Source organism: Rhinolophus sinicus, chromosome 17 (assembly GCF_057876585.1).
Source record: "Rhinolophus sinicus isolate RSI-liver-muscle chromosome 17, RSI-T2T, whole genome shotgun sequence".
In the NCBI taxonomy this organism is placed as follows: Eukaryota; Metazoa; Chordata; class Mammalia; order Chiroptera; family Rhinolophidae; genus Rhinolophus; species Rhinolophus sinicus.
The window spans coordinates 197,637,304-197,659,358 of NC_142517.1; the positions used below are offsets into that span (position 1 = coordinate 197,637,304).

The 22,055-nt window shown below is 57.7% G+C and overlaps 2 protein-coding genes and 1 long non-coding RNA gene across 7 annotated transcripts in view; 2 read left to right on the forward strand and 1 right to left on the reverse strand.

The window, feature by feature from the left end:
* GMPPA (GDP-mannose pyrophosphorylase A) lies at positions 1-7,019 on the forward strand. Of its 4 annotated transcripts, XM_019741807.3 has the most exons (14): positions 10-209; positions 948-1,002; positions 1,108-1,205; positions 2,128-2,231; positions 2,504-2,690; positions 3,034-3,093; positions 4,152-4,282; positions 4,900-4,914; positions 5,290-5,424; positions 5,536-5,633; positions 5,802-5,848; positions 6,058-6,150; positions 6,278-6,446; positions 6,759-7,019. In XM_019741807.3, the coding sequence occupies exons 2-14, from the start codon at positions 963-965 to the stop codon at positions 6,857-6,859; spliced, it is 1,278 nt and encodes a 425-aa protein (XP_019597366.1). In that variant the 5' UTR covers positions 10-209; positions 948-962; the 3' UTR covers positions 6,860-7,019. The 4 variants fall into 4 exon arrangements, with proteins under 4 accessions (XP_074170003.1, XP_074170001.1, XP_019597366.1 ...); XM_019741811.3 differs by lacking the exon at positions 4,900-4,914 and having other exon boundaries at positions 11-209; XM_074313902.2 differs by lacking the exon at positions 4,900-4,914 and having other exon boundaries at positions 1-71; positions 5,536-5,848.
* Positions 1,526-22,055, reverse strand: part of LOC141567313 (uncharacterized) — a 21,594-nt gene continuing 1,064 nt past the window's right edge. Inside the window, exons 1-2 of one of the 2 annotated variants that reach the window (XR_016019649.1) lie at positions 15,425-16,203; positions 1,526-4,159 (exon numbers count right to left, since the gene is read on the reverse strand). This is a non-coding gene — a long non-coding RNA (uncharacterized LOC141567313). Of the gene's footprint in view, positions 4,160-15,424; positions 16,204-22,055 lie in introns of those variants that run through there. The other variant, XR_012489892.2, reaches the window with a different exon arrangement.
* Positions 13,989-22,055, forward strand: part of ASIC4 (acid sensing ion channel subunit family member 4) — a 22,588-nt gene continuing 14,521 nt past the window's right edge. The window contains exon 1 of the mRNA XM_019741805.3: positions 13,989-15,224. Coding sequence (XP_019597364.2) covers positions 14,643-15,224 — 582 coding nt within the window. The 5' untranslated portion in view covers positions 13,989-14,642. The remainder of the gene's footprint in view (positions 15,225-22,055) is intronic.

Below are 22,055 nucleotides of genomic sequence, written 5' to 3' on the forward strand. Positions count from 1 at the left end.
TTGCGAGAAGACACGTGCACGGAAGCAGCAAGCAGTAGCGGGCGGCAGAGCTGAAATAAAGGGGGCTGGTGGTAAAAGGATCTGATGGAGGGGTAGCGAAAGGGGTAGAGGGCAGCGGACGGCCCCTGGACGGAGGGCGGCTTGGAGGTCCCGGCTGGCTCTCCGTACCTTCGGTGCTGTGCTGGTTCCACAACTTCTGGATACGCGAGGTTAGGGTTTATCAGACAGAATCAGCTGTGAGATTTAGAGTCAGCAGTCAGCCCTCTGAATTCAGAGATTCGTCACTTGTCGTTAATATTGGGACTCAGGGGGTTGGTAGATTCAGTATTTGGGATGCCAAGGGAGCCTGTCTTGATTCAGGATTCAGCACCGAGGGGTTAGTTTTAAGATTCAGGTTCAGCAGCATATAGAGAGTTTTTGCTAGGGTTTGGATTTGTCAAATGTAGATTAGTGTTTAATACTTGAAATTCACTCTTGGGATTGTAGTTAAATATTTGGGGCTCATTCAGGATTTGAGGTTTAGTATTCAGGGTTCACTATTGAGATTCAAGGATTAACATCTAGAGTGAGGATAAACAATTTGGGAATTGGTGGTTTTGGGGGTTTGGGTTTTTTGAGGTTTGGGGTGTGAAAAGGTCTATTGCTGAGTTTCTGAGTTTGTGGCCAGAGGGAAGTCTGTTAGGGATCAAACTGCAGGGTATAGATTTCAGAATTTGGGAGGAATCACTGTCGGGTTTGAAGGCCGACTGGAATCTGGGTTGGGGTTTGAGATGTGCAGGATTTATGAGGTGGTTGCCCAGGGAGGGACTATACTGAACCTTGGATTTACATCCTGGGAGAGAGACGGCTCAGTGTTGCTATTTGGGGTTTGGTTGAGGTAGGAGTGGGGTTTCTGGGTTGGGGTATGAGATCTGAGCCTGACTTCTCTTTTGGGATTTGGAGTTTAGGAAGCATTCGTCATCATGCTTAAGGCTGTGATCCTGATTGGAGGCCCTCAAAAGGGTGAGGAGCCAGGGGAGAGAATGGAGGAGGTTGGGCTGGAGTGCTTGGTGGGGTGGGGACAGAGGGAGGCAGAAAGCTGAAACGTGCTTCTCTGTCCTCTCCCAGGGACTCGCTTCAGGCCTTTGTCTTTTGAGGTGCCCAAACCCCTGTTTCCGGTGGCAGGGGTCCCCATGATCCAGCACCACATTGAGGCCTGTGCCCAGGTAACTCCATAGGCTTCCCGCTCCCACCTCACTTCCTGCTCATCTCATGTCATATTTCCTCCTTTTCCAACCATGACCTCTTCCCACCAGGCAGAACTCCAGGGACCACCATTTACAAATGATAGTGTGAATGGCACCCCCTGGGAGTTTGCAGGGCAGCTGTGCTGCTGTCTTCCCTTATCTAGTCTCATCTGGCCTCTTCTTGGTCAGAATTCACAACAGTTTTTAAAAGCATGGAATGTGAGATTAGGCAGGAATCTTAGAAACAACTTAAAACTGTAGCATGGGAAACCTTAATAAAGAACAGAATCCTACTACCCTTGCTCATTATGGAGCTAATTCCTTTATTGTTTTTGGTATTGGGATAGGCAAGGTTTTGATTTAAGTCCAGTCTTTGCGTGCTATAAGGCACTGAGCAAATTTCTTACCCTTTCTCAGCCTTAGTTTCCTTAATTGTAAAGTGGGGGTGATTAGTCCCACTTTGTGGCGGTGGCAAAGCTTAGAGATGATATTTGTAAAGTACCTAGTACAAGGTAGGCACTTGATAAATGGTATCCTTACCTCACACTGATCTCAAGCTCAGATTGACAGATAATAAGTTTGGGGGGAAATGAATGAATTATCCTTTAATGCAACTTGGTAGGTACAACCTTTCCTAGGGCGAGCCCTGCTTCAGATGTGGAGGTGTGGGGGGAATAATAGAATAATAAAAGATTGAAAGATTAGGGACTGAGACTTCCTCTGACTCTCCCATTGTCCACAGGAGAGATCAGGCCGGCGTAGTGAACTGAGTGTCCAGGGCACCACAGCTGAGACTGAAACTGTGGGTCTGGACTTTGGGCCAGTACCAGGCATCTCTCTCTGCTGTCATTCTCTCCTGTCAGATGTGTTTTTTTCTCCTAACTTCTTCCCTTGTCCTCAGGTCCCTGGGATGCAGGAGATTCTGCTCATTGGCTTCTACCAACCCGATGAGCCTCTTACCCGGTTCCTAGAAGCTGCCCAGCAAGAGTTTAACCTTCCGGTCAGGTCAGGTGTTTGTGCACATGTGCTGCATGGGTGTAGGGGAGTGGTGCTAGGCGTCTTGAGTTCTCGGGAATGGGTTGAGTTAGTATCTGCCAGAGGTCACCCTCACACACTAGGAGGATTTTTATTTGGGCATCCCTGAAACCCTGAATATATTGTTTCTTTGGGGGCCTTGGGCAGATGTATTCTGGGAAAAGGAGATGGTCAGGTACCTAGGCTCATGGTAGCCTTCTCCTCTCATCTCACTGAGCTGGCTCTGGGTTCCCTGGGGACAGGTACCTGCAGGAATTTGCCCCTCTGGGCACAGGAGGTGGTCTCTACCACTTCCGGGACCAGATCCTGGCTGGGGGCCCCGAAGCCTTCTTCGTGCTCAATGCTGACGTCTGCTCTGACTTCCCCTTGAGTGCCATGTTGGCTGCCCACAGACACCAACCTCACCCCTTCTTGCTCCTGGGCACCACGGTGAGAGGCCCTGGAAGGCTGGAGGGTGTCGAAGGGGTGATCCAGAGAGGTTCCTGGAATACAGGCTGTCGGGGAAGCAGGACCAGCCCAGGGAGTTGGAGTGGAATCGAATCGGGCGTTAGGAGGGAGAGGTGCCAGAAACCCCAGAAGTGGTGGTGGAGACCCCGATGCTTTTGACTACTCAGAAGTAGGGAGGGGGAGGGCAGCTGTCAGTTCTCACCCCAGCTGAAGGCTTGTCAGTGGCGGAGCTGCGTGCCAGGTGCCATAGGGGAGGGAAAGCAAGAAAAAGAAAACAGGCCTTGCTGCCCTGGAGCAGGCGGGTTACGATGTGTCTGTCTTTCAGGCTAACAGGACACAATCCCTCAACTACGGCTGCATTGTAGAGAATCCACAGACACATGAGGTGAGAGGAGAGAGGGGGCTGGCTGGGTGCCTAATGTGTCCATCGTCATTCTCCCATCCATCAGCCTCTAGAGGATGCTGGAATGGTATGGGGTGGGCCCCAGGCTTGTCAAACAGGTGGGGCACATCCTCCGTTGGTCCTCTTCTGTGCCTTTAAGAAAGATCAGTGAAGAAGTAACAGTTAATTTCCATGGGTGTAATGCTCCAATAGACATATGCACAGGGTGCTATGGCAACACAAAAGGGGCCCAACCCAGCCTACCTGGATGAGGGTGGGGAGGGTTCCCTGGAAGAGGTGAGGTCTGAGCTAAGTATGTCAAGATGAAGGAGACAGGGAGGCATTGCAGATAAAGGGAACGCTATGTGCAAAGGTATGGAGGCAGGAAATAGCATCGTGCCTCCAGAACTGTGAAGGTGGGAACATAACCGGCAAGACAAATGATCTCTGCCCCTGTCTCTGAAACTCCCTGCCCCAGAGGCTAACTGACTTTCACACACCCTTTCATTTGTTCAAGCTTTAGTATTAAAAATACATATGAACACACGCGCACGTGCGCACAGTTTTGTGTTAGGCACTAGCTAGGTGTAAGGAACAGAGCCAGAAAGACACAATCCCTGCCTCTCAGGAGCACTCAGTCTAGTGGGAGACAGTCAAAAATCAACCACTTCAAGTGACAGGTACCACGGGTGAGGTGTGGCCAGAAGACAGGGAATGCCCAGAGCTGAGCTAACTCTGGGGTGGACAAGAGTGGACGTAGAGAGGGAGCAATCGTGTCACCTGGGGTTTGAAAGCTGAGTTTTCCGGAGGAAGGGCATTCCAGGCATCTGCATGCAGCAGCCTGGAGCTGTATTCCGGGGGCACTGGGAGGTGGGGAGGATTGGGAAGAAGGCAGGTAGTTCAAACTTATCGTAAAGATGAAGTTGAAGGTCAGTGGCAAGAAGCACTGTGCGTTTTAGGAAGACACTGCAGTGGCAGCAGGGAGAACCTGGAGATCGGAGGTCTTAGGGGATGGTGGCTGTGGCCCCTCCTCTGTTGACCCCAGCACGCTCTGTCCTCAGGTCCTGCACTATGTGGAGAAACCCAGCACTTTCGTTAGTGACATCATCAACTGCGGCATCTACCTCTTTTCCCCAGAAGCCCTGAAGCCCCTTCGGGATGTCTTCCAGCGTAATCAGCAGGATGGACAACTGTGAGGCAGGCCCCGTGGCCCTGTAACCCCCAAGTACCCCCAGTTACAGCCCCCCCAGTCTCTGCTGTCTCCACCTCAACTTGCTCACCTTCCCCCTTCCACTTGTCATCTCCGGCTGAGCCGCCCCATCCCTCCCCTTCTAACCTCATTCTGTCCCTCTTCCTTATCCAGCCGAGTTCTTCCCATCACTGCCTGCCCACTTCCCTTCTGGTCCATTTCTCTTTAAGCCCTGAGTGTCCCAGAGATGTCTTTCAGAACAGACGGCAACACACACACTTGGGCGCACACATGCTTGGATGCAGACACACACACACACACACACACACACACACACACACACACGAGCTGAGGAGGCTCCACTTGGAGCATAGCATCCCAGAGCCCTGCTCGCAACAAGTCACAGTCCCAGGGTGGTCCTCCTAGGCCTAGGAACTGTTCCCTTCTATGGCTTCCCTGTCTTCATTCCCTCTCACGCCTCATTCACTCATAGCCATCTTCTTACTCCCACCCATATCTCTGCTTCTCTCTCCGTCTCTCCTGGCCTCTGTTTCTGCTGAGCTGGCATCTCTACCATCTCCCTCTCCCTCTCTTTCTGTGACTGTCTCTGCCCTCACCAGCTGCCTTCCTCTGGGGTGAGTCTGTCTGTGTTTCATTCCATCCAATGAGAGGGAGGGGGACTGGAGGTGGGGTTCAGAAGTGTGGGTGGGGAGGAGGACGGGAAAATTAGGGGAAGCCAAGTCTTGTCACTCTTTCTGGACAGGGGGCAAGATAGGCAGCAGGTGTATGCCAAGGGCTTTCCTGGGATAGCGCCCCAGCTGGGACCGTGAGGGGGTGATGTGTGTGAGCAGTGGGAGAGTTTCCTGGGATGTGAGCATCCCTTTGGAGAGAATCTGAGCAGACCTTGCGAGGTGGTGGGGTTCCCTCTGATTCCCATCCTGGAGAGACTGTGTTGGCCCCACAGATGGTCTCAGCTGGGGTACTGATGTCAGCATCCCTTCCTCTGCCAGGGAGGACTCTTCAGGCCTGTGGCGGGGGGCAGGCACCATCCGCCTGGAGCAGGATGTGTTCTCAGCCCTGGCTGGGCAGGGCCAGATCTACGTGCATCTCACAGATGGTATCTGGAGCCAGATCAAGTCTGCAGGGTATGGCAGGGGCCTCTGGTTGGGGCTGGGTCGCCCAGGGGTTGAGACTGCAGAGCAGTGGGCACAGGCCCTGCTGGCCCCTGAGTTCCTGCTCCACTCTGTGGCCCTCAGCTCAGCTCTGTATGCCTCCCGCCTCTATCTGGGCCAGTACCAGCTCACTCACCCAGAACGCCTGGCCAAGCACTACATGGGGGGGCCACGGATCCGAGGTACCCACCCTGCCCCAATTCCTCACCTCTGCCCCCCACCCCAACCCCCTCTCCCCTCAGAGCCATGGCTCCTGACTTCACACGCAGAAGTAAAATTGCAATCCCTCCTCTCCCTGAACGAGATATGGTTTGGGATATTTGTCTCCAGGTCCTCTCTTCTGCTTCTAGGAAACGTATACATCCACCCAACAGCTAAGGTGGCCCCGTCCGCTGTGGTAAGTGGCAGACCAGCCCAGGGAGATTTGGAAGGTGGCTGTCAGGATGGGTGGGGCGGTTTGGGTACCTTGGAGTGCTGGTCTCTGCTTTGTAACAGCCTGTCACGCAGCTTCCTGCAGTTCCCGTCCCCGTATCTGTTCTGTGAGGGTACTGGATTTGGGGTCTTTCAAGACCCTCCAGGACTTATGGTATGTGCTCTGCTCCACAGCTGGGCCCCAATGTCTCCATTGGGGAGGGGGTGACTGTGGGCGAAGGTGTGCGGCTCCGAGAGAGCATTGTCCTCCATGGAGCCACGCTTCAGGTAAGCACCTGGGCGCACGCAGCAGGGTCTGGCGCCCCATGAGGCTGAGGGGAGGGTTGGACCCCATGGGCTCTGCGTCTGGTGCCCTCTCACCGCACCCCCCAACACACAATGTCCTGTTTGGCAGGAGCACACGTGTGTTCTGCACAGCATTGTGGGCTGGGGGAGCAGTGTGGGGCGCTGGGCCCGTGTGGAGGGTACCCCCAATGACCCCAACCCCAACGACCCCCGAGCCCACATGGACAGTGAGAGCCTCTTCAAGGATGGGAAGCTGCTGCCTGCCATCACCATCCTGGGTATGGCTTCCCAGGGGATGCGGGGCTGAGAAACCTCCACAGGTGCCGGGTGGGATCTGTGGGGAGCACTTGTGCATGCACGAGCGTGTGTGTGTGTGTGTGTGTGTGTGTGTGTGTGTGTGTGTGTGTGTTTTCCTCTAGCAAACATTTACCAAGTCCTGCTGTGTGCCAGGCCCTGTGTGAGTCACTGGGGGCACCGGGCCAGAGCACAGATGGGCAGGGAGGGATGCCTCCCGATGGCAGTGGCCCCAAGCTCCTCCCCCCTCCCGTCTCCTCCATGGCCTCCCCCTGGTGCTCTTGTCCACGCCGCAGGCTGCCGAGTCCGGATCCCTGCTGAGGTGCTCATCCTGAACTCGATTGTTCTGCCACACAAGGAGCTGAGCCGAAGCTTTACCAACCAGATCATCCTCTGAGGGGCTGTCAGAAGGCCCCCCCAACTCCGACCCCTCCAGCCTCTGTCTAGAATGGACCTGAGACGCCAGGCAGGATCTTCACAGACCCGGAGCAACGTGGGTGGGCAGAGGACTCCGGGCTCCGTCTCCACTCACTCCCTAATAAACCCCATGAACCTTGGAGCCTGCACGGACTCCGTTTGTGCCTGGGCTGGGGTGGGGGTGGGGGTGGAAGGGGGGCAGCTGAGTCAGGCCCCCCCACATTAGCATTTAAATTGGAGTCCTCGCTGCGGGCTCATGAATAATGAATCTGGAGCCCTGGTAAATCTCCCCCTCCCACTGCCTCAGCCTCGCACTGCTCCAGAGGAAGGCCCTCAAGGCTCCCAGCCTGCCGGCCCGCCTTCACCCCCACCCTGGCGCTGCCTGCCTGCCTGCCTCCCTGTTCCTCTTCACTGGGCCTGACTCAGGCCCGGGAGCGGAATGCTTCCGAAGGGAAGGGTGAAGGATTTCAGTTGGGCAGTGAGGTGCGGGGCGCAGGCCCGAGGTTTGATCACCCAACACCTGCTGTCCTTGGTTCTCGCGGAGCCTCAGCCCCGCCCATTTTATGCTTTGCCAGCTACCTCCGCTCCTAGCCCCGCTTTTGGCAGGTGGGGGGCGTTTCTCCCTGGCCCTCCAGAGGCCTGGTGTCTGTTTGCTACTCCCCTGGCAGGCAGGGTGGGTCTGTAATCAGCAGGCAGCGTTGTTCTGGGCGGGGAGGATACCTGGCCACCTCCCACCACCGCGGCTTTGCCCTTCAGGAGGTCCCAGTCCTCTACATTCCGGAAGCCCCTGAGAAACCCAGCGTCGCTCGTGCTCTCCCATGACCCCCACATGCCCCTCTTGGTGCCCCCCCCTTCCCCAGCTGTGGGTGCGGAGCTTAGTTGCCAGATGAGCTGGTAATGATCGTAATCTGCTAATTGAGAGGAATCTAATTACCCGAAGAGAATGGGGGGGCAGGGTGTGGGTAGGAGGGAGGAGGGGGTCCTGGCAGCAGGCAGGGGTGCAGGCGGCAGGGTGCCGGGTCTCGTTATCAGCATGAGGGTCTGGGACAGAGCCCAGGATTTCATAGCTTCGTTAGCTGGGCAGTTGGGAGATGCTCTTGTCCAGGAGCTGGGCTGAGGGTGACATGGGGATGGGACTAGATGTGATTTCCCTGCAGGCGGTGTGAGAGCGCCGGAAATACCCGGTGTTAGCAGTCCTGACCTCTAACCTGCTTGACTCAGCCCCCTCCATTTCCTCAGCTTCTTGCCTCCAGCCCAGACCTTACATCACCTCTGCGTGGGGTTGGGAGGAGGCCGCAGATACCTACTCTGGACCTGGGGTCAACTCCCTGAGGAAGGGGCTGGGAGAGGGGTGGGCCTTAGGGGTGGGAGGCTGGGTCCTTTCCCTTTTCCCAGTCCTGACCCTTCTGTTCCAAGTGGTTGGCAGAGGCCATGGCAGCTCCATCATAAATATGATAATTTAATTATTTTCTCAGCAAAACACCGTGAAATCCAATAAGTCTGTGTCAGGCCCTGGCCCCCGGGACCCCCCTCCTAGGCCCAGTGGGGGGTGGGGACATGGTGGGGAGAGGCACTGGAAGGGGAAAGGGTCAGTGTTTGAAGTGAGAGGGGGCTAGTGAAGCTGAGGTCTTTGTAATGTACCCCCCAGGCTGATGGAGTCACTGTTGTGTGTGTATATGTACTCAGGCGGGAGGGGGTGGGGGATGTTAGGAGAAGTTGTAATGCCCCCCACTCCTCTACAGCCTTGTCTGCTGTGGGAGGGCACAGCTCAGGGCCCAGGATGTGAGAGCCCCCTGCCTCTGGAGGGGAGAGAGCAGGGAGCCCCCTTTTCTATCACCTCTGGGACCTCATTGTCCCTGTAGGGATAGGAGGGTGCTGGCCCCTTGGAGGGGTAGAGAAGGGAGAACTGAGGGAACTGGGCTGGGAAGTGGGGGATGACGGGGGAGGAATGCGGGGGAGGGGTGCGCTCCTGCCATTAGTGCTTTTTTCGGTTTCCATAAAAAGATTATTCTGTAAAATCAGCTCGGGGAAGCGAGCTGGGGGCCGGGTCCCTGGCACCAAGCATGATGGGGCGACTGGGGAGGGGAGCTGGGTATGGGGACTGAGTGTGGAAAGAGATTGGGATGGGCTTCTGGAGCCAGCGAGGGGGAGAAGCCGAGCCAAGAACACATTGGGAGGAGGCTGGCCAGGACATGATGGGGCGGGGGCAGGGCCCTAATCTCCTTCCTGCCCCTTTGGTGGGGCTGCCCTGGACCCAGGCCCACCCCCATCTCCATCTCCTCCCTCCAGCACTTAGCAGCCATTATGGGGGGGAGCAGATTGCAGCCCCCTCCCTCTCTCTGGGAAGCAGGCACAGCTGGGGCCCCGCCACATCTGCCGCATCAGCACGGAGCACAGCTGGGTGTGCCCAGAGCCATGATCCCCAAAACACAAAGGGGGCGGGGGCCAAGGAGAGCCCAGACCCCTGAGACAGGCACACTGACACCTCTGCCAGCAGACACATACTCCTTGAGGCGAAGCTACACCCACCACCACACACGCTCCCTCATGTGCAGAGACAGGAGAACTGACAAACATGCAATTACTCTGCCCCGCCCGCCACCCCCGCTCCACTCTCCCCACCCCTCCTCCTCCTCCCCTTGGGGCTCCCCTCCGCCACCTCTGAACCGCCCAGGGCTCTCATCTGGAGGGTGCAAGGGCCTCACCCTCCCCAAGCACACCCTTCTGGGAAGCTGGGAGAACAGGAGGGCTGGGGGTGGTAAGGGGCTTCTGGTCTGAGGCGGGAGCCTGGAGAAGCCACCTGCCATGCCCATACCCCTCCCCACAAAAAAACCCCTTTGAAACGCTGGTCCTTGCCACCCTGGCATGATGAGGTCTCCATGCCAGGGCGGACTGGCAGGTCACCGTAGACTGTCGTTCCCAGTGACACTGGGTTTCATTGCCCACCTCGCGGTGCTTTGTGCCCTAAGCGTCTTGCCAGATCTCAGCGGCTCCCAAGGTGGGCCCTGCCCCTTACCTCCACCCAACCCTCAGCAATACACCTGTCTGCTTAGCTCTGCTACCTCTGACATGTATAGGGTGTGGGGAATCACCAATGGTGGGACACACCCCCTCCCCAGAAGAGATAAGCAGGGGACCCTTCTTTCCTCCGTCTTTCCTAGGCAATGACCACATCTTGGCCTCTGATTAAATCCTGACCCTTTGATAGCCCTCGTTTCTCCCATCTCCTTGGCCTGGATGTCTTGACCTCAACCCTCTCTTCCCGCCCCCCCCTCCGCCCCTCCTCTCCGTGTCCCACGCCTTGCCCCCGCCCCTGCCCCTCAGAGCTTTAATCCCTCCTGCTGCTTTGCCTCCTTATCTGTTCCCAGCAGCTTTCACTGCTGCAAAGCCCTCTCCCCCTCCTTCCCTGGATCTTCTCCCCCCCTCCTTCCCTGGCTCTCTCTTCCCTGACCAGCACCCCACCCCCCAGCCTGTCTCTGCCTCTCAGGCCCCTTGATGGCTCCTGGATGACACCAGATCTGCACCCCAGTGCCCTTTGCCCTCTCGCCAGCCTCCGGTCAAGAGTTGCCAACTGCCCACCCACTCCTACACTGGCTTCCTCCCCCGGCCCCTGAAGGCCCCACAGATGTGGTCAGTTTCTGTCCAGCCAAGACTTTTCATCTTCTTCTTTCACTGCTCTCCCCTTCCTGGCCCCCTCGCCTGTCCCCCCAGCAGCTTCTCCATCTTGGATCTGGTCTCTTCAGTCCCCGTGACCCATTGGCTTGGCTTGGGTATCCCTAAAGGGGATGGGGTTTTTGTAGAAGCCACAGGGCAGGGGTCGGGGCTGAGCTAAGCTGGCCCTAGGACAGGGTTGGGGGTGCAGAGTGCTGGTGGGCAGTGGGGGCAGGGCCTGGCAGTGGGACCCTAACCCTCCTAAGTCGCCTCAGATCACGTCCGGGCCTCCCCACCCCCCTTCTCTGGGACTCTCATTAACCGCTTCTCCTGCCTCGTCCACAGCATAAATAACCCAGATAAATCAGCCGCCGTCCGCCCCCCGCCCCTCGGCCCCCGCACAGCCCGTTTGTCACTGCTGCTCGCTCACCAGCCAGGCCTGCCCAGTCCTGGCCTCCCCCCACCTTGTCCCTTCCCGTCCCTGTCTGTCCCACACTGGCTCATCCCTTGGTCTGGGACAGGTGTCGGGGACGGTGAGGGTGGTAAGGGGGTGTCCTGTGGGACGGGGGGAGGCTGGAAACTCTAGGAGAATGCTGTCTAGGAGTTTGGGGGTCTTGTCATTTACGAATGGGGCCACCCAGACAAGGAGTCTGAGGCCCACACGTGGTGGGAAGGGGCAAACGCAGCTCAGCTTGGGGGTCCCTGCGCTGGGAGAAGAGGCAGAGCCCCAGATGCCCCGATGCAGAAAGGGGTTAGAGGCGCCCTTAGAGCCCTCCAGCTGGATCCTGGGGGTCTCCAGGTCTGCCTTTGGGCATGTTGCCCGAATCAGACCTCTTAGCCTCCCAAGTGCTCCGAGTCAGAACCATCCTGCCCTCCCTGTCGTCTCCCTGATCCTCTGGCCCCCATTCCCGTACCCTGCCTTGTCAGGACGCACAGGTGCCACTCCAACCTCACCTCTCAGTCCATCCACCATTCTCTTTTGTGGTCAGGAAGCCTAGGGGGCTCCACCCTGGGGGGCGGAGAATTGGGCTGGAACAATTCTGGGGAATGGGGACAACTGGAGGACAGAGGACACCTGCTAAGGCTTCGCAGCCTGACCCTGCAGCCACCCCTACCCCTGGATCCCCGAGTGCCCAGCACCCACACTCCCAATTAGAATCCCTCCCCTTTCGCTCACACCCAGCTCCGGTCCTGGCCAGCCAAACTTGGCTCAGATGCTCACTGCAGGGGGCAGCTGGTCCCCAGGGAGTGAGTGGAGGAAGCAGGGAGGGGATAGGGTAGCTGGGCGCTGGGCTGGGGGTGGGGGTGGGGAAGAAGCTGGGCTGGGCCCCAGGGACCAGCTGGGCAATGAGCCGGGGAAGCAGCCGGGAGGCTAAATGAGGGAGATTATCACCCAACTGCAGCCGGGCAGAGAGGGAGGCAGGCAGGGAAGCGGGGAGAGGGAGGGGAGAAAGGACGGGGGCCAGAGAGAAAGGGGGTGTAGAGGGAAGGGGGAACATAAGAGGCTGGAGAAGTGGGGGTGGAGACCAAGGGATGGGCTGAAAAGATGTATGTGGGGGACTCCCACTGAGTATAACCAGATTCCTGGAGGTCTGGGAGACTGGATGATGGGGACTTGGGGACAATTGGAGACAGCTGGCTGTGGGGCATTGGTGGGGGTGCGTGCAGTTAACTGCTGTTCCACTTCCCAGTGTCCTGGAGCCTCCCCTCCTCCCCCCACACTGGGTTACCATCCAACTTGGTAGAAGGCTTCCTGCCCCGCCCTCAGGATGAAAGAGGGTGTGCTCTCAGCACAGGAAGGAGACCAGTGTGTTCAGGGGTGTATGACCCCATGATCTCAATGGATGGCAGGGAAATTTAGGGACATGCACTGAGCCCAGGTCAGCAATGAGTACTGGGGAAAGCTTGGGGGGCAGCTCCCCGCTTTCTTGGCAGAGCCCCAGACTGAAGTAACCTTAAAAAAGCAATTAAATCACCTTTTAAAAAAAAAAAAACAGTAAAGAAAAATCAATACTAGGAGAAAGGGGAAGAGAAAGGCTGGGGGAGGACAAGAAGGTGAGGGAGAAACACTGGAAGGGTCTAGACTGGAAGTCCTGCGGGGGGGCAGTATGGGGGGGGCCTGGACAGGGGGCAGAGAGGGCTATCTGGTCACCTGAAGACTCTGAGTGCTAACTCACAGCTGCTTCCAGGGCCAACCCTTTCCCCCCTTTGGGATGCTGCCAGATGCAGCCCCTAATGCCCAGGGTCTATCTTCCCAGCTTGTGGGGAAACCCAGCCACAGGGCCCTTGAGGAAGCTACTTTGAGGAGAGGCTGGGGACAACCCCAGCAGGGTGTCATGCATGGCCAGGGGCCTGGGGGTATGCGGGCTACATACTGGGGTGACCTACGAGGATGGCACTGACCCAGTCTTGCAGCAAGGGGGGGCAGAGTGGCTCCTTGCCCCTCAGGGCAACCATTGCTGGGCCCTCTTCCCAGGGCCAGGCAGGGGCTGCACCGGGGGGCAGGTCTGACGCAGGGGAGGGGTGGCCACTGGGCAGCGGGTGGACCTCGGGCTCTAATCCCCAGCAGCTGCCGTTTCCCTCAGATCGATTCCCTTCTCACTTTTTTTTCAGCTGCTGGTTCCGCGGCTCAGATCGATGGAGCCGCCTCCCCCGCCCCTCTGAGCTTCCTCTCCCTGCTGCTCATTAGCGCCCCGATTAATCAGCCCCCCCCTCCTCTAGGGGACAAGTGCTTCCTCTCCCATGAGGGCTCATGCTCTCACAGGGCCCCCCAGAGCACATGTTATTCACTGTGACCACCCCCACCCGGGGGCACCGAGGCATCTCCTGCTGGCCTGCCAACAGGGGCCGTCCCTGCCTGTGATAACAGCCCATATGCTTGCCTCCCCTTGGTAGGACAGCAGCCACCCCAGGGCTCCCCTACTCCACTCTGCCAGGCACCCCCTGCGTCGTTTCTTCAGGATTGCACTTCCTGCCATCCAAGCCCGGCACATTTCTACTCCTGCCAGTACCATTTGGCCTCTCTGCTCCCTGGCCTGTTCACCCAACAGCCCCTCCCCACACCCAATCTGGTTGTGGCTAGAAATTTGGGAAACATCTGGGGAAGCAAAGTGGCCACAGATATGCAAGGGTGCCCTCTTCCCAGATACTCCAGTGACTGAATTTGGGGGTGGGGCAAAGTGGTGGAGGGGTGACCAGCATCCCAAAGGGGGCAGAGTATGGTAGGTGTGAACATCGGGAGTAAACCTCTAGGGAAGCCGAGAACGTTGGTGGCCTCACCTTTGTCCCCTTGTCTATCTTGCTCTCCTCTGCCCGCCCCCATTCAAACAAGTGGCTCTGCTAAGTAGTTTCTGGAAGCTACTGTGGGTGGGGTAATGGGGTCGGGTGGTGGCGGGTGCTGGAGTCAGGAGTCAGGGAGGCCAGGAGCCGGGAGATGGAGTTGGCTGACCCTTCCTGGGGCGTGGTCCAGAAAAGTGGCAGAATGAGCCACAGACTCCGGGTACAGCACTCCTCCCTGGGTGGCCTGGGAGTGGGACCATGTGAGGACCCCATGAGTGGCTAGGGTATAGCGAGAGTTTAGGGGTCAGCCCTACCAGGGCTCAGGCAAGGACCAGGGATCCCTGCCCTGGGCTGGGGGCTGCCCCCTCCCCAGGCCTGGCTCCTGCTGCCATGCTGCCGGTGAAACACTGTTGACATGTCCTGAATTATTAAGCACGGGGTGGGCTCCGGAGCACATGCTGAGCGGAGCGGCTGGGGCTGCGCGTGGCGGAGCAGCGCTGCTCCCTCGCTCACTCGCTCGCTCGCAGGGACACACGCAGGGGCTGACAGCTGTGCTGGTGCTGATAAGGGAAGCCACAAGGAGACGATCGAGGAGAGAGACAAGCGGCGGCAGAGGCGGCAGCGGCAGAGGCAGCACCAGGGCTGCGGAGCTGCTGGGAGTGGGAGCGACTCCCCCACCTCAGGCCCCCACCCTGTCCCTGTCCTCCTCCTGCTTGCCCTGAGTTTAGAAGAGCAGCCGCTGCCACCAACACCACTCCGGAGGGCACCGGGGGCTGCTGGCCAGGGAGGGACAGGGGCAGGAGGCTCCGGCCAGTCCCAGCAGCTGGGGACAGATGCCGATCGAGATTGTGTGCAAAATCAAATTTGCAGAGGAGGATGCGAAACCCAAGGAGAAGGAGGCAGGGGATGAGCAGAGCCTCCTGGGGGCTGCGCAGGGGGCAGCAGCACCCCGGGACCTAGCCACCTTTGCCAGCACGAGCACTCTGCATGGGCTGGGCCGGGCCTGTGGCCCAGGCCCCCATGGACTTCGCAGAACCCTGTGGGCACTGGCCCTACTCACCTCGCTGGCTGCCTTCCTGTACCAGGCGGCAGGCCTGGCCCGGGGCTACCTGACCTGGCCTCACCTGGTGGCAAGGGACCCCGCTGCCCCAGCCCCAGCGGCAGGCTTCCCAGCTGTCACCCTCTGCAACATCAACCGCTTCCGGCATTCGGCACTCAGCGATGCTGACATCTTCCACCTGGCCAATCTGACAGGGCTGCCCCCCAAAGACCGGGACGGGCACCGTGCCGCCGGCCTGCGCTACCCAGAGCCCGACATGGTAGACATCCTCAACCGCACTGGCCACCAGCTTGCCGACATGCTCAAGAGCTGCAACTTCAGTGGGCATCACTGCTCCGCCAGCAACTTCTCTGTGGTGAGTCCTGCCAGCTGGCCCGCCCGGCCTGGGGTGGCTAGAAGCTGGCGGGGATGGGGTGGGGGTGGGGGTGGTGCGTGGGGCATCCTCAACGGGGCTTCCCTTCCTTCCGCCACCAGAGGCTGGCCTCACGTCTCACCCAAGCCTGGTGTTTCCCTTTGGCTCCCTAGCCATGGAGCAGGGGACACTCAGGGGCTTACCCTGGCGTTGCTGCTCCTCTTCTTGGCTTTGCTGCTGCTGCAGTGCCCAGGTCTGGGGCGGGGGTTCCTGGAGTGGGACCAGGGGCCCCAAAGCTGGTTAGCTTGCATGGAAGGAATGCCAAGGCTGGACTAACTGACCCCACTTTTCTCTTGCTCCCTTTTTCTTCTATGGCTACTGGATTCTTCTCCCCGCCAAATAAGGGTGATGGGGAGAGGGTGTTTGGGGGGGCTCCAGCAAGGGAGGCACTCAGACTGCCTCCTGGGGAGGTGGCCAGACTGGCCGGCTGGATAGAGACGATCTTCCTGTACACTGGGTGCCAGTGTCTCTTCTCTGTCTCTGTGTGTCTCTCACACACACCCCCTTTCACAGACTCCCTTACACATCTCTCTTTCATGCTGCCCCTCTGGCTTCTCCAGCTTTCCAGGCCCTCCCTCCGTTTCCTGGTTCCTGCTGCTCCCTTGCCGGGCTCTGGCTCTGACACTGAGAATCACTCATTCACTCTTCTTATGTGCACGGCTCACCCTCACTGCTGCCCAGCACACACACACACACACACACACACACACACACACACACACGTACTGCTCGGGGACAGTTTCCTGCACACTCTCTGTCACACACTCAGTGTCCCTGCCACTACTCTCATGTGCACACCTACACACCCACACAGCCAGGGAGCCACTCGTCTCCATGCCCACATCCCAGCTCTTAGCTGCCGAGGACAGGGTCACGCCATGGATGCCATCCCCTCTTGTGACAACCCCTCCATCTACCTCAACCCCTGCTCCCCACGGGGGCTGCTGGCGCCATCTCTCACATGTGTGAATACAGACACACATACTGTCACCGGGAGTCGGTATGTCGGCTTGGGCTGTCCTCCCAGGCACACCTCCCCAAATCAGTGTGTGAGTGTGGGGGTGTGTTTTACATGCTGTCTATCAGTGCGCCATTCACCCAGCCACAGGGTATCTATTTTTCCTGGCGCTGGAGATGCCTGTCCCCAGTCCAGTTTACTCCCAGCATTGTATACGTGTGTGTTTTCATGCATGTACCACTGCCCAGTGCATGTGTAAATAGGTGTTGTTAACATGCTACCCACTCCAGGCCAGTCTCCAGTGCCAGCCCCAGAGATGGGGGACTTTCCCTCCTCATGGCCCAGCTGTTCTCCACCCGGTTCTCGCTCAGTCACTGCCTCAGTGTCACTAGGACACATGTTCCCACTAGATGCCTGGCTTCCACCATTCCTGTAGCCCCTGGGTCCTCCCGCCATTGGGGGAGGGGGGTTGGGTAGAAATGCAGGAAGGGACAGAAGGTAGAGGATTGTGCTGGAAGAAGAGTCAGAGGGCGCTGACCCATCTTTTAGGGAAAAAAAAATCACCCCTCCTAAAGCCAGGGTTGTGAGAGTCTCCCAGAAAGAGGTGGGGTGCGGAGTGTGAATGTGGCCTTTTGGATCCATGGGGCTCCTCTGTTTGACATCCTTCACCCCTCCAAGTTGGGGGGACAGAGCCCAGTCTTAGCAGGTGCTCTTGGGGCAGAAATCAATGGGGGCTTTGTGTCCCTGAGCAGGAGTTTGTATCCCATGCCCTGGCTTGTGGTGGAAAAGAAAGGGGAAGAGTAATGAAACCTCAGTGGAGAGAAGGGGAGGAAGAGAGGGAGGGGTGAGGGAGGTGAGGGAGGCAGGGGTTTCTTGCCCAGCCCCCAGGAATGGAGGACGTGCTGGAGGATATGGGAAGAGGGAGTCCCCTGATCCAGGCTGGCGAGTGCCTCTGAATCCTGCAGATGCCCAGGCAGGGATAAAGGTGGGTCTCCCACAGGCCTTTGCTAACGCTGGAGCTGGAGAGAGGAGGACAGTACAAGTTTGTGGGTCTCATCTCTGTGGCTGAGGCAGGACAGCGAGGGGGGAGAAGCAAAACAAGCATTGAGGGACAGGAAATTCTCTTCGGATCCTACCCCCTGTCCCCCGCCCAGCCTAGACCCCATACCCTTCTACCTGTATCCCACCCCCCATCTGCTGAGTGTAACTGTCCATTGCACCTGGCATTCTAGGGCTGAGACTGCTGCAAATTCACAGGGCCTGGGACTATGGGTTGGGATGAGCGCCCATGATCCATGGCAATGGGGAAGATGGGGTGTATTATGGGGGCAAGATGGGAGAACGGGTATGGAGATGAAGACATGGGGTCTCTGATGAGGACATGAGGTCCACTATAGACTCCGTGGTGAGAACACGGAGCCACGATAGGGATTTGGGATATATGGTGGAGACATGGAAACAAAGACCAGTTGGTGGAGAACCTGCCAGGGTGCGGGTGGGGAGATGGTCAGAGACAGGCTTTGGGGAAGGGGCTGTTGTGTTTTCTGTTGCTTTCCCTGTTTCCTCCTTTCCACTTCCCACTCTGCTGTGACCTTTCCTCTGGAATCCAAGTTAATAAATGTCACATTTTCCAGCCTATTTTTACTCTGGGTAATGCACCCTCCCCCAGTCCCCTAAGCTGCTGCTCTTGCTTCTGTTACCACTGCAATTGCTCTCCCCCTACACTCCCTGAAATCCCCTCACTGACTCCCAGTCAGTCAGTCACTCAATCAACATGGCGTTCTGAGCCCCTACCTACCATATGCCAGGCTCCCTGCCAGGTGCTGCGGGGGGCGGGGGGGGGGGAGAACAAAGAAGGGAAGCCCCAGTCCCCAGGCCCTGTCCTCAAGCAGCCTACAGTCTTGCGGTGGAGCACGGACAGGGACACTCAAAAGCTTAACCAACCATGAAAGAGTTAACCAGCCATGCAAGCCAAGTGGTGTCTAAGATGCCCGGATTAATTGCCAAACTAGGTACATGGATAGTAATAGCCTGAGTTCAGAGAGAGAGACCACCCTGAGCCAAAGGGAGCTGGGAAGGCTTAGGGGATGAGCCAGGCGGGGCTGGGTGAGCTTTGGAGAGTCTCCTGGGTGGTGAGGAGGCTCCCGCCTTTCTACGCATGCTCCCCTCCACGTAGCCCACCCAGCATTTCTCTCTCCTCTTGCCCTTCCCCTCCCCACTCAGTCTCCTACTAACTCACTCCCACCTCCTACTTCCACCAAGACCTGTATGCTCTCCCCTTCCTCTCCATTTCCTGCCACCATCTTCTCCCCCACCCCAGCGCTCCAAGCCCCATCTAGACTTAGCCCACTGCTGCTTGCTCTCAGCCTGCCCACTTCCTAGAAGGCAGAAGTTACTTTCTCCCTGGGCTTCATCTCTGGAGCTGTAAAATGCAAGGGTGGCTCTAATATTCAGTATCTCCTCTCAGATGGGGACTGTATGATGGGGCGGCCAGGTGCATGGGTTCTGGAGCCAGACCGTGTGGATTCGAACCTCGGCTCTACCCTTTAAACTATGTGCCCTTGGAGGACTCAGAAAAACTTCTGTAAGCATCAGTTTCCATAGTCATTAACTAGAATATTAGAACCTAAAAAAAAAACCTGGGTGATTGTGAGGATTAAAGAGATGGCTTAGCACACTGCCTGGACGTAAACAGTGTGCACTCTGGAAGTGTCAGCTGTTGTAATGCCACCACCCCAGCTCCTGTCTCTCTTTGACCTGGTCCCGGCACCACCTGCCGTTTTCTGAACCATAAGCTGGCATCCTCGCTACTCTCCATCACCTAGCCTTCCCCTTTCCAGACCCTCAGGCCCACACGCTTCCCCTGGCCTAGTACTGCATTCCCATGCTATCCAACGCTCCCAAATACTCATGCACACATGCATAGGTGCAGGAGTGTGCACACGCCCGAGAGATCAGTGCTATCCCACAGGACATTCTGTGATGATGGAAATGTTCTGTGTGTGCGTTGCCCCACATGGCCGTCTCTAGCCACACCGGCTATTGAGCATCTTAAATGTGATCAGTGTGACAGAGAAAATGAAGGTTCAGTTCAAATAGCCGCATGTGGGTAGTGGCTGCCGTATTGGACAGTGCAGCTCTGGTCCTAGGAAAGAGGTTCCGTCTGCAAGATTGGGTGGGGCTAGGAACTCCAACTGGTATCAAAGGGAAGAAGGCGACAGCTGTGGGCTGTGATTGGAAGCCTGGCATCTAATCTCTGGGCTGAGGTCCCATGTTGATCTGAGTGGGGACACTGAGCTGTCTGGAAACACCACACGAGCAGTACACCTTTCTTTACAGGTACAGGACATGACCTTGGTCTTTTCCATTCTATTGTCTGGAAAATTGAGGTACGGGGGAGATGAAGAATCCTTGAATAGGCAGGGGTAGGGCCCTGCCCCTCTGTGGGGTCCTCAGGGGTCCAAGCAGCCCTTGAAGGGCAGGGTGACCAGGGACCTGTGGGTGCCTCACTGTATCCATTCCCTCTAGGCTCTGACTTCCCTCCCCCTCCCAAACCTCCTTCCACACATGCTGGTGACTGCCGCGACTATTAATCACTCGCCCTGTTCTCTTCCTCTCTACTAATCAGGCACAATTAGACAAGGCCTCTTCCAGCTGGGCAGTCCCCCTCCCCGCCCTCCTCCCTCCTCTCTCAGCCCCACCCCACTGCCACCCAGGACAGCTCTGAGGCAAGCGAAGCAGCATGCAAGCCCTTACCACTCTCTGGCTCCACTGGCCCTCAATTCGGCCCCCAATTCGAGGCCCCTTAGCAATCCCCTGCCTTCCATCCAAGCTTCCTCCTGAGCCTGTTCCCTTCTCTGGTGTGGTCAGGCCAATATTGACGGTCTCTGCTCACCCTCCTTGGTCATGGGAGGGGCTTCTGCACGCATATCCCAGCTCCATACGTTTGCCACTGGGGACTAAGGGCTGCCCCTTGCCTCCTTGATTGTGGAAGGGACGGGCTTCCCACCGAGGTTGGTTCAGGGCTCTTACTACCAGATGAGCTTACCTCTGACCCCCACCCCCTGTCCAGCCCTCGGTCCCCTCTGGTCCCATCTTCTCCTGAGGCATGAAACTTGAGAACATCTAATTGAACCCGTAATTCAAGCTTGGTCCTGACTTCAGGAGCCCTGCAGGTCGAGCCGGGGAGGGCATAATAGGGAAAGGTGGGGTCTGAGGAGAACTGAAGATGGCTTATCCTTAAAGGGAGCCATACCAGCCTAACTGTTGCCCTGTGGTCAGAGATGCCCAGTGTTGGCGGGGTTGTGATGGGGAGGGCGGTATCCTCCAATTTGTCCAGAGAAGCCCCAGGCCTTATTTTAGTAAAATTTTTCCTGATTGAAAAAAACAATACTCTGAGAACTACCTACAATTCACAGATGGCAGAAACCCAGTGTGCTTGCCCTCACCTGCCCTGCCACTGGCTGCTGCCCCTCGGTCCCTCCTGGAGGGGGCACTCTCAGTTCCCATTGGCCAATGGAGTTGGCAGAGGGGTATTTGAGTGGTGCTGGCCCAGCAGCCAAGGGCAGGGGCTGTTACTGTTACAAAGGACCGGTCTGCAAGGACAGCAGGAAGTGCCATGAGGGACGTGCCCCACCCGGCCCCACTCAGCAGCCCTGTGGCCTCTTCATTAATCAGGAATCAGCCCTGAGCTGGGCTCATTATCAGCTCAGCTTCTCACGGCAGCCGGAAGATGCTGATTAGCATTTGAAGAAATGGCCCCCATGTCCCCCTCCCGCCCTCCCTTTTTCTCCCCTACCCTTGCTTCCTCCTGGATCCCCACCCCTGCCCTTCTGCTTCCCAGAGGAATCTGCTCCCTCTCGTGGCTTGGCGGCAGGGCTGCCTCTGCCAGGCCCAGGCTGGGGTTCAGGAAGGATCAGGTATGGGGGGGGCAGGAAGGAGGGAGCACCCCAGGGAGCATTTGAAGTGATGAGCCTCAGGGCAGCTCATGTTGAGGCCCCTGGGTGGAGGGGAGGGAATGAATGCCAGGTGCAGACTGAGGGTGGTCAAGGAGAGACACAGCTACCCTGGAGGAGGGGAGAAGAGGGCAGCCTCGGGCTGGTGAGTTCTCAGTATTTCCCTGCCCTTCCAGGCTCTCCCGGCAATGACACCTCCTTAAAGCAGCTGGGCAGAGGGGGTGGGGACAGCCAGAACCGTGGACAGGAGGCCTGAGGGTGGTTTTTTTGGGTTCTTTTCTTTTTTGCAAATCATGGTGCAGGCTTAGGGTCTTGGACCCATCCCAGATGAATGGAGGTGGGAAGGCAGGAGGAGGACAGAGACCCCCAGGGTGGAGAAGGTTCAAAGTGCTGTGTGTTTTCCAAAAGGGGAGAGGGTGGGTACACTTTCTTGCCTTGGCCCCCCAGGTCGGGGGCAGGCAGTGCTGGAAATCCAACCCACCTCCCCAAATGTTCACCATGCCCTTGGGACCCCCGTTTTGGGTTGGAGGGGGAGCCGTTGCAGAGAGACAGGCATTGGCTTGCAGCAGCCGAGGCAGCAGCGAGAGTTCAGAGAGGAGCCACGGGATGATTAAGGGGAAATAGAGGATTGATTTAGGAGGAAAGATTAAAGGAGCTAAATCCGTGGCGCTTGGCTCAGCGGTGACTAAGCGTGGACAGGATAATAGCTTACAAATGTGTGAAAGGTGTAAATACCAAACGGCGTGGGGGGGAGGGGAAGCAGCTCGGCCGGTCACAGGAGCGGGGACGCGGGCTGGGCAGCCCTCGAGAGGGCTGGGTACCCCTGGGCGACTACCCCGTACGCCTGGTCCCTCTCCAGTG

What these genes read in the sequence shown, in the direction of transcription:
- GMPPA (XM_074313902.2), top strand. Translation starts at nt 963, where the DNA reads ATGCTTAAGGCTGTGATCCTGATTGGAGGCCCTCAAAAGG. An exon ending in ACATTGAGGCCTGTGCCCAG is followed by an intron (nt 1,206 to 2,127) that starts GTAACTCCATAG and finishes CCTTGTCCTCAG; the next exon opens with GTCCCTGGGATGCAGGAGAT. An exon ending in AGGTGGCCCCGTCCGCTGTG is followed by an intron (nt 5,849 to 6,057) that starts GTAAGTGGCAGA and finishes TCTGCTCCACAG; the next exon opens with CTGGGCCCCAATGTCTCCAT.